Source organism: Mustelus asterias, unplaced genomic scaffold (genome assembly GCF_964213995.1).
Source record: "Mustelus asterias unplaced genomic scaffold, sMusAst1.hap1.1 HAP1_SCAFFOLD_972, whole genome shotgun sequence".
In the NCBI taxonomy this organism is placed as follows: Eukaryota; Metazoa; Chordata; class Chondrichthyes; order Carcharhiniformes; family Triakidae; genus Mustelus; species Mustelus asterias.
This window is the reverse complement of record NW_027590918.1, coordinates 107,501-121,676: the sequence shown is the minus strand read 5'-3', so window position 1 is coordinate 121,676 and position 14,176 is coordinate 107,501. Positions and strand designations below refer to the sequence as shown.

Genomic DNA, 14,176 nt, shown 5'->3' with positions numbered 1-14,176 from the left:
GGAAATTTTAAGAATGAATGATTTGTAAATGGGAGGTACCCAAATTGGTGGGCAAACTATTTGAATCGATCCTGAGAGACTGATAAACTGTTGCTTAGAAAGACATTGACTAGTCAGGGAAAGTCACCATGGCTTTGTCAAGGGAAGGCCATGCCTTACAAATTTGATTGAATTCTTTGAGGAAGTCACAAGGAGGATCAATGAAGATAGTGCAGTAGATGTTGTCTACATGGATTTTAGTAAGGAATTTGACAAGGTCCCACATGGCAGACTGATCAAAAAAGTAAAAGCCCATGGGATACAGGGTAATGTGATGAATTGGATCCAAAGGTTGGCTTTGTAACAGGAAACAAAGGCTCCCCTTATGAATAGAAAGCTGTTTCAAGTGGTGTTCCACAGGGCTCGGTGTTGGGACTCCTGCTATTTGTGTTATATATTAACGATTTGGATTTGAACATGGGAGCCATAATTGAGAAATTTGCTGTGTAGAGGATAGCTGTAAGCTCCAAGGTGATATAGATGGGTTGGTGGAATGAGCAGGAAAGTGACAGATGGAGTTCAATAAGTGTGAGGTAATGCATTTAGGGAGGTCAAGCAGTAAAAAGCCATACACAATAAGCAGGATTATACAGAGAGGGAGATGAAGTGAGAGACCTTGGCATACAAGTGCACAGGTCCCTAAAGGTCGATAAGGTTGTGAAGAAGTCATGTGGAATACTACTCTTCATTGGCAGAGATATAAGAATACAAAAGTAGGGATATAATGATGGAACTGTGTAAGACACTGGTGAGGCTACAACTGCAGTTCTGGTCTCCACATTACACGAAGGATGTAATTGCTCTGGAGAGAGTGCAGGGAAGGTTTACTGGAATGTTGCCAGGAGAATTGTAGCTACAAGGAGAGGTTGGTGTTGTTTTCCTTAGAACAGAGAAGGCTAAGGGGTGACATGATTGAGATATGCAAAATTGTGAGGGGTAGAGAGAGAGTAGACAGAAGAAACCTGTTTCTCTTGGTTGGGTGTTCAAAAACCAGGGATCATAGATTCAAGCTAAGTGGCAGAGGGTATAGAGGGGTCATGAGGAAGAACATTTTTTGCACAGAGGGTGGTGGGTGTCTGGAATTTGCTACCTGAGTTGGTGGTGGAGGCTGAGACCCTAAACTCTTGCAAAAAGTACCTGGATCTGCACCTTAAGTGCTGTAAGTTGCAGGGCTATGGGCCGGGTGCAGGAAGGTGGGATTAAAAAGGGCACCTGGGCGTCTTTGGGTCGGTATGGACAAGATAGGCTGAATGGTCCCCTTCTATGCTGTTATCATTTATATGATTCTATTTGAACCCTACCTGAACTCAGGAGGACTGTGAACTCCATTCAGAATTTTATTCCTAGCTGCTGCAGGTCTGTACGTACTGCATCTAGCCTAGCAGAGGGAAGATGAGCACAATAAGTATCGTCAAGTCATCAACTGAAGAGGTAGAAACATTCCACAGATAGGCTACGGTTTACTGTAACTCTGGAATACCAGGAGCTCAAATTCACAGTAGAGACGGAGTGAGGAGGATAATACAACTACCACCCCATCCCATCCTACTCTACACCTTTCTACCCCCGCACCCCCCCCCCCCCCCCACTCCCTATACCCACTCATACCTTAACACTCACTCCTGCCCCTTCAACTCCTCCCATGGCCTACAATCCCTTACCCTTCCTTGCCTCCCTCACACCCCTCCACTCCTGCTCAGTTGATTGGACGGAGCTTGGGTGTATAAATTGAGGAACCTGTCTGCTGGTGTCGGTGAGTTTGGAGCTGTTGGCACCATTTTGTTTGTGCACAGTCGTTCAGTCTGAACAAGGCAGGATAGTTTTCCTCAGACATTCCCAGGTAGATTTACCTCCGTCTCTGGCGACTCCTGGGGTCAGATTTCTCTAGTGTGCCTGAATATTGCCTCACTCCCTTCCATTCACTCCTTCCTTCTCCAAGACACAAAAGAAGAGAATTCCCAGACATGCAATTTTCATTGGATAACAATTGCTGAAAGCAATCTCGGAATCCCCTGAATACAGAAACATTCATGTGTTTCAGGCCCAAAGCTCAAACTAATAATTGTTCCTTTAAAGAGTCACTTCCCCCAACCAGGACATGACTGTCCTGGGGTTATTTAAGTGGACTCCCAGTGATCATTCTCGTTCTTTATTTTGGGAATAACTGCGGTGTGAAGGATGACTCACATGTGCGTAACTTAGAAAGAAGAGCTGATTATTGCTGAGTCGCAGCCCTGGTAAGAGTGCCTCTTCCCTGCCTTCTCTTTCCTCATGTATCCACTTCCTGTAGGCCTTGAGGGAAAGATTGGAGGCATTAGCATGAAGCACAGTGATATGGCAAACACAAAGATTGAGTGGGGAAAAACTCACTGCTGTTTCACAGAAATCCCAGTAAAAAAAAAGTACAGAGATGCCATTAATACAGGAGTTGGATTTTAAGATATACAAGACCAGTTCAAACAAATTTTACTGGCAACCTTTCAGTTCTAAGTTTTACTGGCTTTATCTTCCAGGCTCCCTATTTCTGATTTCAGCTGTCACTTATTTTCAAATTCTATTTTTTTACTGGGAAAGACAATTGTACACAAATATCTTCTGATGGCTGGGTTACATGCTGTTACACAGTAAGAAGTCTCACAACAGTCGTTCAGTCTGAACAAGGCAGGATTAAAGTCCAACAGGTTTATTTGGTAGCATAAGCCACTAGCTTTCGGAGCGCTGCTCCTTCGTCAGGTGAGTGGGATAAATAAACCTGTTGGACTTTACCCTGGTGTTGTGAGACTTCTTACTGTGTTTACCCCAGTCCAACGCCGGCATCTCCACATCATGGCTACCATTTACATGCTGTTCACAGGGGAATGAATATCTGAGCTTCAGGTGGAAGGTCACAAACCCTTGCAGGTTAGCCAAGCTAACTGAAGCGGTGCTGCTCGAGTCTGGCAAGGTCAGGAGAGTGGACCCATCTGGAGACTGAGGCGACCTCAGGGGTTGCCATGATTTCCTGAAGAGAAAATAAATAAATCTCAGGTCCACAGGGAAAAGGTGTAGGAATGGGACTGATTTGTTCTTGTAGAGAGCTGGTACTGTCACAATGGGATGCAGTCTGTGCTGACTCCAAGATTGAAGTTGGCATGTTGCTGCCTGGTCAGAGTGAATGGTAGATATCCAATTCTGATAGGTTCCTGTCTAGTAAGTGGGAGGCTTTCAAAAGTGTGTTAACCAGGGTTCAGGGTAAGCACATTCCTCTTAGAGTGAAGGGCAAGGCTAGCAGAAGTAGGGAACCCTGGATAACTCGGGATATTGAGGCCCTGGTCAAGAAGAAGGAGGAGGCACATGACATGCATAGGCAGCTGAGATCCAGTGAATCCCTTGAAGAATATAGGGGATGTAGGAATAGAGTTAAGAGAGAAATCAGGAGGGCAAAAAGGGGGCACGAGATTGTTTTGGCAGATAAGGCAAAGGAGAATCCAAAGAGCTTCTGCAAATACATAAAGGGCAAAAGAGTAACAAGGGAGAGAGTAGGGCCTCTTAAGGATCAACAAGGTTATCTATGATGGGTGCGATCCTAAATGAATATTTCTCACCAGTATTTACCATTGAGAAAAGCACGGATGTTAGGGAACTTGGGGAAATAAATAGTGATGTATTGAGAAGTGTACTTATTACAGAAAAGCGCATCAAGATAGATGAATCCCCGGGACCTGATGAAGTGTATCCTAGGACATTGTGGGAGGCTAGGGAGGAAATTGCGGGTCCCCTGGCAGAGATATTTGAATCATCGATAGGCACGGGTGAGGTGCCTGAAGATTGGAGGGTGGCAAATGTTGTGCCTTTGTTTAAAAAGGGCTGCAGGGAAAAGCCTGGAAACTACAGGCCAGTGAGCCTCACATCTGTGGTGGGTAAGTTGTTGGAAGGTATTTTGAGAGACAGGATCCACAGGCATTTAGAGATGCGAGGACTGATTAGGACAGTCAGCATAGCTTTGTAAGTGGAAAATCATGTCTCACAAATTTGATTGAGTTTTTTGAAGGGGTAACCAAGAAGGTAGATGAGGGCAGTGCAGTTCATGTTGTCTACATGGACTTTAGCAAGGCCTTTGACAAGGTACCGCATGGTAGGTTGTTGCATAAGATTAAATCTCATGGGATCCAGGGTGAAGTAGCTAAATGGATACAAAATTGACTTGATGACAGAAGCCAGAGGGTGGTTATGGAGGGTTGTTTTTCAAACTGGAGGCCTGTGACCAACCATGTGCCTCAGGGATCAATGCTGGGTCCACTGTTATTTATCATTTATATTAATGATTTGGATGCTAAGGGAACGACCACAGGGGATCCCTGCACTGACTGCTTCCTCCCAGCCCCTCTCACTGTCCTCCATCTATTTTCCTTTCCTGGAGTAACTATGTCCATGAAGCTTCTGTTTATGGCCACCTCTGCCTCCCTAATGATCCTAAGTTCATCCAACTCCAGCTCCAGTTCCCTAACATGGTTTTGGAGGAGCTGCAGATGGGTGCACTTCCCACAGGTGTAATCAGCAGGGTCACTGACGGCGTCCCTCACCTCAAACATTCTGCAGGAGGTACATTGCACTGCCTGCACACCCATCCCCTCTAGATACCTTGCCAATACCACTGGCAGATAGAATTGCTCCAATGGAACAATGAGCTATTTTCTCCCCCTTTTCCTCGGAATCCACACGGACTGAACTTAAGATTTGCAATTGAAGAGATAACAAAACAATTTTAACTTACCCCGCCTCACCCTTTCTGCCTAAGCCCTTAGAGCCAAAGCCCTTACAGCTCTCACTCTGCTCCCTGCTTACTCCGCCGCCCGCTACAATGCTGCCCGCTCAAAAGTGCGGCCTGCTTTTAAACCCACCAAAAACCTTCCCAGGCCTCTCCTGGGCCTACTTCCATGTGATAGGACTCGAGATCCAGACAGCATAGAACAGCACTGTGGGTGATCCCCCCCCTCCTAAGAGCACTGTGGGTGTACCCCCCTCCCTAACAGCAGTGTGGGTGTATCATCCTCCCTAACATCAGTGTGGGTGTACCCCCTGGGCAGCACTGTGGGTATAACCCCCTCCCTAGCAGCACTGTGGGTGTACACCCTCCCTAACAGCACTGTATGTGTGTACCCCCTCCCTAACAACAGTATGAGTGTACCCCTCTCCCTAACAGCACTGTGGGTATAACCCCCTCCCTAACAGCACTGTGGGTGTACCTCTCTCTGTAACAGCTGTGTGGGTGAACCCCCTAACAGCACAGTGGGTGTACCTCTCTAACAGCACTATGGGTGTTCCTCCCTCTCTAACAGCCCTGTGGGTGTACGCTCCTCTCTAACACCACAGTGGGTATACCCCCCTCTCTAACAGCACTGTGGGTATACCACCTACCAGCTATTTTCACTGATGGTTGATATCTTTGAATTAAATCAATGAAATAGCCAGTTTGAACTCAGCTCAGCAGCATTACACCCTGGTACATCTCCCGATTCGCCAATAACTCATTGACATTGGGGACTGAGCAGGATAAACTAGAAGGAATTCCCAGCAACAAGATTCCTGATATCAGCCTACCCTGAAAGCCTGCCGAAGCCCAGCGTTGTCAGCAATGTTCTCTCCCAATGTTCTCTGTCCCTTTACCTACAAAACACAATATTCAGAAGCATGCTTTATAGATAGTCACACAATAACAACTTGCATATATATATGTATATATATATATACACACACAAACATAGCAAGGTAATTCATATAGGGGCATTATCAAAACTAATTGGATATCAGGTAACATTCAGACTGACAAGCAAAGGGGGAGTGTGAGGTAGAGAGAGACAGGACGCAATCATGCAATGCTCCCGCTACAGTGAAGTCGGAGCTTTTAATGGCCATCCAAATCTCACTGGCATGAATGATTTTCTGATCTCTCTGAATTCTGGAGCTTGTGGCTGAGGCACGGACACCATTGGAGGAGCAATTAAAATGCAGGATGGGCAGGAGGCAAGAATTCCAATCTCGGTGCATCTGGCTCTGTGTATTCAGGAGTGGCAGCATCTGAGTCTGTGTATTCAGGGGTGGGAGGGTCTGGGTCTGTGTATTTAGTAGTGGGAGTGTCTGTGAATCAGGAATGGGAGGGTCTGGGTCTGCATCCGGAAGTGGGAGGGTCTGAGTCCGTGTATTCAGGAGTGGGAGCATCTGAGTCTGTGTATTCAGTAACGGGAGGTCTGGGTCTGTGTATTCAGGAGTGGGAGGGTCTGGATCTGTGTATTCAGGATTGGCACGGTCCGGGTCTGGGTCTGTGTATTCATAAGTGGGAGTGTCTGGGTCTTTGTATTCGAGAGTGGGAGGGTCTGGCTCTGTGTATTCAGGAATGGGAGGGTCTGGGTCTGTGTATTCGAGATTGGGAGGGTCTGGTCTGTGTATTCAGTAGTGGAAGGGTCTGGGTCGTATATTCAGGAGTGGGAGGGTCTGGCTCTGTGTATTCAGGCGTGGGAGGGTCTGGGTCTGTGTATTCAGGAGTGGGAGGGTCTAGATTTGTGTATTCAGGATTGGGAGGGTCTGGGTCTGTGTATTCAGGAGTGGGAGGGTCTGGGTCTGTGTATTCAGGAGTGGGAGGGTTTGGGTCTGTGTATTCAGGATTGAGAGGGTCTAGGTTTGTGTATTCAGGAGTGGGAGGGTCTGGGTCTGTGTATTTAGGAGTGGGAGGGTCTGAACAAAGAAAATGACAGCACAGGAAGGCCCTTCAGCCCTCCAAGCCTGCACCGACCATGCTGCCCAACTGAAGTAAAACCCCCTACCCTTCCGGGGACCATATCCCTCTGTTCCCATCCTATTCATGTATTTGTCAAGACGCCCCTTAAAAGTCACTACCGTATTCACTTCCACTACCTCCCCCGGCAACGGGTTCCAGGCACCCACTACCCTCTGTGTAAAAAATCTAAAAAATCTCCTTTAAACCTTGCCCCTCGCACCTTAAACCTGTGCCCCCTAGTCATTGACTCTTCCACCCTGGGAAAAAGCTTCTGACTATCCACTCTGCCCATGCCTCTCATAATCTTGTAGACTTCTATCAGGTCTCCCCTCAACCTCCGTCGTTCCAGTGAGAACAAACCAAGTTTCTCCAACCTCTCCTCATAGCTAATGCCCTCCATACCAGGCAACATCCTGGTAAATATTTTCTGTACCCTCTCCAAAGCCTCCACATCCTTCTGATAGTGTGGCTACCAAAATTGAACACTATATTCCAAGTCCAGCCTAACTAAGGTTGTATAAAGCTGCAACATGCCTTGCCAATTTTTAAACTCAATACCCCAGCTGATGAAGGCAAGCATGCCGTATGCCTTCTTGACTACCTTCTCCACCTGTATTGCCACTTTCAGTGACCTGTGTACCTATACACCCAGATCCCTTTGCCTATCTTAAGGGTTCTGCCATTTACTGTGCATTTCCTATTTGTATTAGACCTTCCAAAATGCATTACCTCACATTTGTCCGGATTAAACTCCATCTGCCATCTCTCCGCCCAAGTCTCCAACTAGGACGGCACGGTAGCACAGTGGTTAGCACTGCTGCTTCACAGCTCCAGGGACCTGGGTTCGATTCCCAGCTTGGGTCACTGTCTGTGTGAAGTTTGCAGGGAGGAAATGGCCGAGTGAGGGAACCATGGTTCACGAAAGAGGTGGAATGTCTTGTGAAAAGGAAGAGGGAAGCTTATGTAGGGATGAGGAAAAAAGGTTCAGATGGCTCGATTGAGGGTTACAAGTTAGCAAGGAATGAGCTGAAAAAGGGGCTTAGGAGAGCTAGGAGGGGACGCGAGAAGTCCTTGGCGGGTCGGATCAAGGAAAACCCCAAGGCTTTTTACTCTTATGTGAGGAATAAAAGAATGACCAGGGTGAGGTTAGGGCCAGTCAAGGACAGTCGCGGGAACTTGTGTATGGAGTCAGTAGAGATAGGCGAGGTGATGAATGAATACTTTTCTTCAGTGTTCACCAAGGAGAGGGGCCATGTTTTTGAGGAAGAGAAGGTGTTACAGGCTAATAGGCTGGAGGAAATAGATGTTCGGAGGGAGGATGTCCTGGCAGTTTTGAATAAACTGAAGGTCGATAAGTCCCCTGGGCCTGATGAAATGTATCCTAGGATTATTTGGGAGGCAAGGGATGAGATTGCAGAGCCTTTGGCTTTGATCTTTGGGTCCTCGCTGTTCACGGGGATGGTGCCAGAGGACTGGAGAGTGGCGAATGTTGTTCCTCTGTTTAAGAAAGGGAATAGAAATGACCCTGGTAATTATAGACAGGTTAGTCTTACTTCGGTGGTTGGTAAATTGATGGAAAAGGGCCTTAGAGATGGGATTTACGACCATTTAGAAAGATGCGGATTAATCCGGGATAGTCAGCACGGATTCGTGAAGGGCAAGTCGTGCCTCACAAATTTGATAGAATTTTTTGAGGAGGTAACTAAGTGTGTTGATGAAGGTAGGGCAGTTGATGTCATATACATGGATTTTAGTAAGGCGTTTGATAAGGTCCCCCATGGTCGGCTTATGATGAAAGTGAGGAGGTGTGGGATAGAGGGAAAGTTGGCCGAATGGATAGGTAACTGGCTGTCTGATCGAAGTAAGAAGTTTAACAACACCAGGTTAAAGTCCAACAGGTTTATTTGGTAGCAAAAGCCACACAAGCTTTCGAGGCTCTGAGCCCCTTCTTCAGGTGAGTGGGAATTCTGTTCACAAACAGAACTTATAAAGACACAGACTCAATTTACATGAATAATGGTTGGAATGCGAATACTTACAACTAATCCAGTCTTTAAGAAACAAAACAATGGGAGTGGAGAGAGCATCAAGACAGGCTAAAAAGATGTGTATTGTCTCCAGACAAGACAGCCAGTGAAACTCTGCAGGTCCACGCAACTGTGGGAGTTACAAATAGTGTGACATAAACCCAATATCCCGGTTGAGGCCGTCCTTGTGTGTGCGGAACTTGGCTATCAGTTTCTGCTCAGCGACTCTGCGCTGTCGTGTGTCGCGAAGGCCGCCTTGGACTATTTGTAACTCCCACAGTTGCGTGGACCTGCAGAGTTTCACTGGCTGTCTTGTCTGGAGACAATACACATCTTTTTAGCCTGTCTTGATGCTCTCTCCACTCCCATTGTTTTGTTTCTCAAAGACTGGATTAGTTGTAAGTATTCGCATTCCAACCATTATTCATGTAAATTGAGTCTGTGTCTTTATAAGTTCTGTTTGTGAACAGAATTCCCACTCACCTGAAGAAGGGGCTCAGAGCCTCGAAAGCTTGTGTGGCTTTTGCTACCAAATAAACCTGTTGGACTTTAACCTGGTGTTGTTAAACTTCTTACTGTGTTTACCCCAGTCCAACGCCGGCATCTCCACATCATGTCTGATCGAAGACAGAGGGTGGTGGTCGATGGAAAATTTTCGGATTGGAGGCAGGTTGCTAGTGGAGTGCCGCAGGGATCAGTGCTTTGTCCTCTGCTCTTTGTGATTTTTATTAATGACTTAGAGGAGGGGGCTGAAGGGTGGATCAGTAAATTTGCTGATGACACCAAGATTGGTGGAGTAGTGGATGAGGTGGAGGGCTGTTGTAGGCTGCAAAGAGACATAGATAGGATGCAAAGCTGGGCTGAAAAATGGCAAATGGAGTTTAACCCTGATAAATGTGAGGTGATTCATTTTGGTAGGACTAATTTAAATGTGGATTACAGGGTCAAAGGTAGGATTCTGAAGACTGTGGAGGAACAGAGAGATCTTGGGGTCCATATCCACAGATCTCTAAAGGTTGCCACTCAAGTGGATAGAGCTGTGAAGAAGGCCTATAGTGTGTTAGCTTTTATTAACAGGGGGTTGGAGTTTAAGAGCCGTGGGGTTATGCTGCAACTGTACAGGACCTTGGTGAGACCACATTTGGAATATTGTGTGCAGTTCTGGTCACCTCACTATAAGAAGGATGTGGAAGCGCTGGAAAGAGTGCAGAGGAGATTTACCAGGATGCTGCCTGGTTTGGAGGGTAGGTCTTATGAGGAAAGGTTGAGGGAGCTAGGGCTGTTCTCTCTGGAGCGGAGGAGGCTGAGGGGAGACTTAATAGAGGTTTATAAAACGATGAAGGGGATAGATCGAGTGAACGTTCAAAGACTATTTCCTCGGGTGGATGGAGCTATTACAAGGGGGCATAACTATAGGGTTCGTGGTGGGAGATACAGGAAGGATATCAAAGGTAGGTTCTTTACGCAGAGAGTGGTTGGGGTGTGGAATGGACTGCCTGCAGTGATAGTGGAGTCAGACACTTTAGGAACATTTAAGCGGTTATTGGATAGGCACATGGAGCACACCAGGATGATAGGGAGTGGGATAGCTTGATCTTGGTTTCAGATAAAGCTCGGCACCACATCGTGGGCTGAAGGGCCTGTTCTGTGCTGTACTGTTCTATGTTCTATGTTCTCCCCGTGTCTGCGTGGGTTTCCTCCGGGTGCTCCGGTTTCCTCCCACAGTCCAAAGATCTGCGGGTTAGGTTGATTGGCCATGCTAAAACATTGCCCCTTAGTGTCCTGAGATGCGTAGGTTAGAGGGATTAGTGGGTAAAATATGTAGGGATATCGGGATAGGGTTTGGATGGGATTGTGGTCGGTGCAGATTCGATGGGCCGAAAGGCCTCTTTCTGTACTGTAGAGTTTCTATGATTCTATGATCTATATCCTGCTGTATCCTCTGATGGTCCTCATCGCTATCCACAAATCCACCAACCTTTGTGTCGTCCGCAAACATACTAATCAAGCCAGTTACATTTTCTTCCAAATCATTTATATATATTACTAACAGCAAAGGTCCCAGCACTGATCCCTGAGGAACACCACTTGTCACAGCTCTCCATTCAAAAACGCACCCTTCCACTGCTACCCTCTGTCTTCTCTGGCCGAGCCAGTTTTGTATCCACCTTGCCAGCTCACCTCTGATCCCATGCGACTTCACCTCCTGCACCAGTCTGTCATGAGGAACTTGTCAAAGGCCTTACTGAAGTCCATGTAGACAACATCCACTGCCCTACCCTCATCAATCATCTTCGTCACTTCCTCAAAAAACTCGATCAAGTTCGTGAGACACGACCTCCCCTTCACAAAACCATGTCTGAGTCTGTGAATTCAGGATTGGGAGGGTCTGGATATTCGGCAGTGGGAGGGTCTGGGTCCGTGTATTCAGGAGTGCGAGGGTCTGGGTTTGTATATTCGGGAGTGGGAGGGTCTGGGTCTGTATATTTGGGAGTGGGAGGGTCTAGAATTGTGTATTTGGGAGTGGGACGGTTTCTGTATTCAGGAATGGGATGGTCTAGGTCTATCTATTCAGGAGCAAGAGGGTCCATAAATAGAAGTTTGAATCCAAGCACATATAGATCATCCAGTGCCCGCGTACCTATAACCCACGCAGTGTGCCCCAAACGTACTTGTAACCCACCCAGTGACCCAGACGTACCTGTAACCCACCCAGTGCCCCAGATGTACTTTTCTTGAATTCTTAGAATCACTACAGTGCAGAAGGAGGCCATTTGGCCCATCAAGCCTGCACCGACAACAATCCCACCCAGGCCCCATCCCCATAACCCCAATTTTTACGCTGCTAGTCTCCCTGATATTAAGGGACAATTCAACCTGGCCAATCAACACTAACCATAACCCACACATCTTTGGACTGTGGGAGGAAACCGGAGCACCCGGAAGAAACGCAAACAGATACAGGGAGAATGTGCAAACTCCACAGACAGTGACCCAAGGCTGGAATTGAACCTGGGTACCTGGTGCTGTTCGGCAGCAGTGTTAACCACTGTGCCATACCTGTAACCCACTCAGTGTCCCAGACGTACCTGCAAACCAGCTTTTTCCCAGTAATACTCATCGTACTGTTTTATCATACATTCAGTTTTCTCAATGAACCTTGAAATTGACGCATTGCTCCACCACTGATGCAAATTTCCATTTTTATCAAATTTCCGACCTAAAACAGAACAAAGTTATCAGAAAAAGGGAACAATTCTTTTTTAATATATATAGGCCGAATAATGAAATCTGCATGGGTATGTACTACAGGCTTGAGATGCTAAAGAACTATTTATCATACGTTTTTCCATTGCCCTGTCAATGCCCAATCTCCCACCCTGCAGCCAGCAACTGATCCACCTTCATTTTGATTTGATTTGATTTATTATTATCACATGTATTAGTATACAGTGAAAAAGATTGTTTTTTGCACACTATACAGACAAAGTATACCGTACTAGAGAAGGAAAGGAGAGAGTGCAGAATGTAGTGTTACAGTCATAGCTAGGGTGTAGAGAAAGATCAACTTAACACGAGGTAGGTCCATTCAAAAGTCTGATGGCAGCAGGGAAGAAGCTGTTCTTCTGTTAGTTGGTACGTGTCCTCAAGTTTTGTATCTTTTTCCCTACGGAAGAAGGTGGAAGAGAGAATGTCCAATATGCATGGGGTCCTTAATTATGCTGGCTGCTTTGCCGAGGCAGCGGGAAGTGTAGAGGGAGTCAATGGATGGGAGGCTGGTTTGCCTGATGGACTGGACTTCATTCATGACCCTTTGTAGTTTCTTGCAGTCTTGGACAGAGCAGGAGTCATACCAAGATGTGATACAACCAGAAAGAATGGTTCTACGGTGCATCTGTAAAAGTTGGTGAGAGTCATAGCTGACATGCCAAATTTCCTTAGTCTTCTGAGAAAGTAGAGGTGTTGGTGAGCTTTCGTAACTATAGTATCGGCATGGAGGGACCAGGACAAGTTGTTGGTGATCTAGACACCTACAACCTTGAAGCTCTCAACCTCGACAGGGGCATGTTCTCCACTACACTTCCTGAAGTCGATGATAATCTCCTTCGTTTTGTTGATATTGAGGGAGAGATTATTGTCTCCGCACCAGTTCACCAGATTCTCTATCTCTTTCCTGTACTCCATCTCATCATTGTTTGAGATCTGACTCACTACAGTGGTGTCATCAGCAAACTTGATAATCGATTTGGAGGGGAATTTGGCCACACAGTCATAGGTGTATAAGGAGTAGGGGGCTGAGAACACAGCCTTATGGGGCACCGGTGTTGCAGATGATTGTGGGGCAAGTGTTGTTGCCTATCCTTACTGATTGCACTCCATGGTTAGGAAGTTCAGGATCCAGTCGCAGAGGGAGGAGCCGAGCTCCAGGCCACAGAGTTTGGAGATGAATTTTGTAGGAATAATGGCGTTGAAGGCTGAGCTGTAGTCGATAAATAGAAGTCTGACATAGGTATCTTTGTTATCTAGGTGCTCTAGGGTTGAGTGTCGGGCCAGGGAGATGGCGTCTACTGTGGACCTGTTGTGGCGGTAGCAAACTGTAGTGGATCCAGGCAATCCGGGTGGCCGGAATTGATTCGTGCCATGACCAGCCTTTCGAAGCATTTCATAATGATGGATGCCAGAGGCATTAAGGCACGCTGCCTGGCTTTTCTTTGGTACCGGGATGAGGGTTGCTGCAAAGAGAGGTTGAAGATGTCTGCGAATACCCCTGCCAGCTGGTCCACGCAGGAACGCAGGTATCCCATCCGGGTCAGTCACTTTCTGTGGGTTGACCTTTGAGAAGGCTGTTCTGACATCTGCAATGGTGACCTCGGATACAGGTTCATCCGAGGCTTCCAGAGTAGAGGGTGTGGGGTAACGAAGTTTGCAGACGACACAAAGATAAGTGGAAAAGTGAATCGTGTGGAGGACGGAGAAGATCTGCAGAGAGATTTGGACAGGCTGAGTGAGTGGGCGAGGATATGGCAAATGGAGTATAACGTTGAGAAATGCGAGGTTATACACTTTGGAGGAAATAATAACAAATGGGATTACTATCTCAATGGAAACAAATTAAAACATGCTACCGTGCAAAGGGACCTGGGGGTCCTTGTGCATGAGACGCAAAAGCCCAGTCTGCAGGTACAACAGGTGATCAAGAAGGCAAATGGGATGTTGGCCTATATCGCGAGGGGGATAGAATATAAAAGCAGGGATGTCTTGATGCACCTGTACAGGGCATTGGTGAGGCCGCAGCTGGAATACTGTGTGCAGTATTGGTCCCCTTATATGAGGAAGGATATATTGGCATTGGAGG

General features: G+C 46.8%; 1 protein-coding gene across 1 annotated transcript in view; it reads right to left on the bottom strand.

The window, feature by feature from the left end:
* The window catches only part of phex (phosphate regulating endopeptidase homolog, X-linked), a 94,744-nt gene that overhangs the window by 3,480 nt on the left and 77,088 nt on the right, over positions 1–14,176 (bottom strand). Inside the window, exons 13-16 of the mRNA XM_078205760.1 lie at positions 11,910–12,040; positions 5,620–5,685; positions 2,227–2,331; positions 1,341–1,417 (exon numbers count right to left, since the gene is read on the bottom strand). Of these exons, the coding sequence (XP_078061886.1) occupies positions 1,341–1,417; positions 2,227–2,331; positions 5,620–5,685; positions 11,910–12,040 (379 nt within the window). The remainder of the gene's footprint in view (positions 1–1,340; positions 1,418–2,226; positions 2,332–5,619; positions 5,686–11,909; positions 12,041–14,176) is intronic.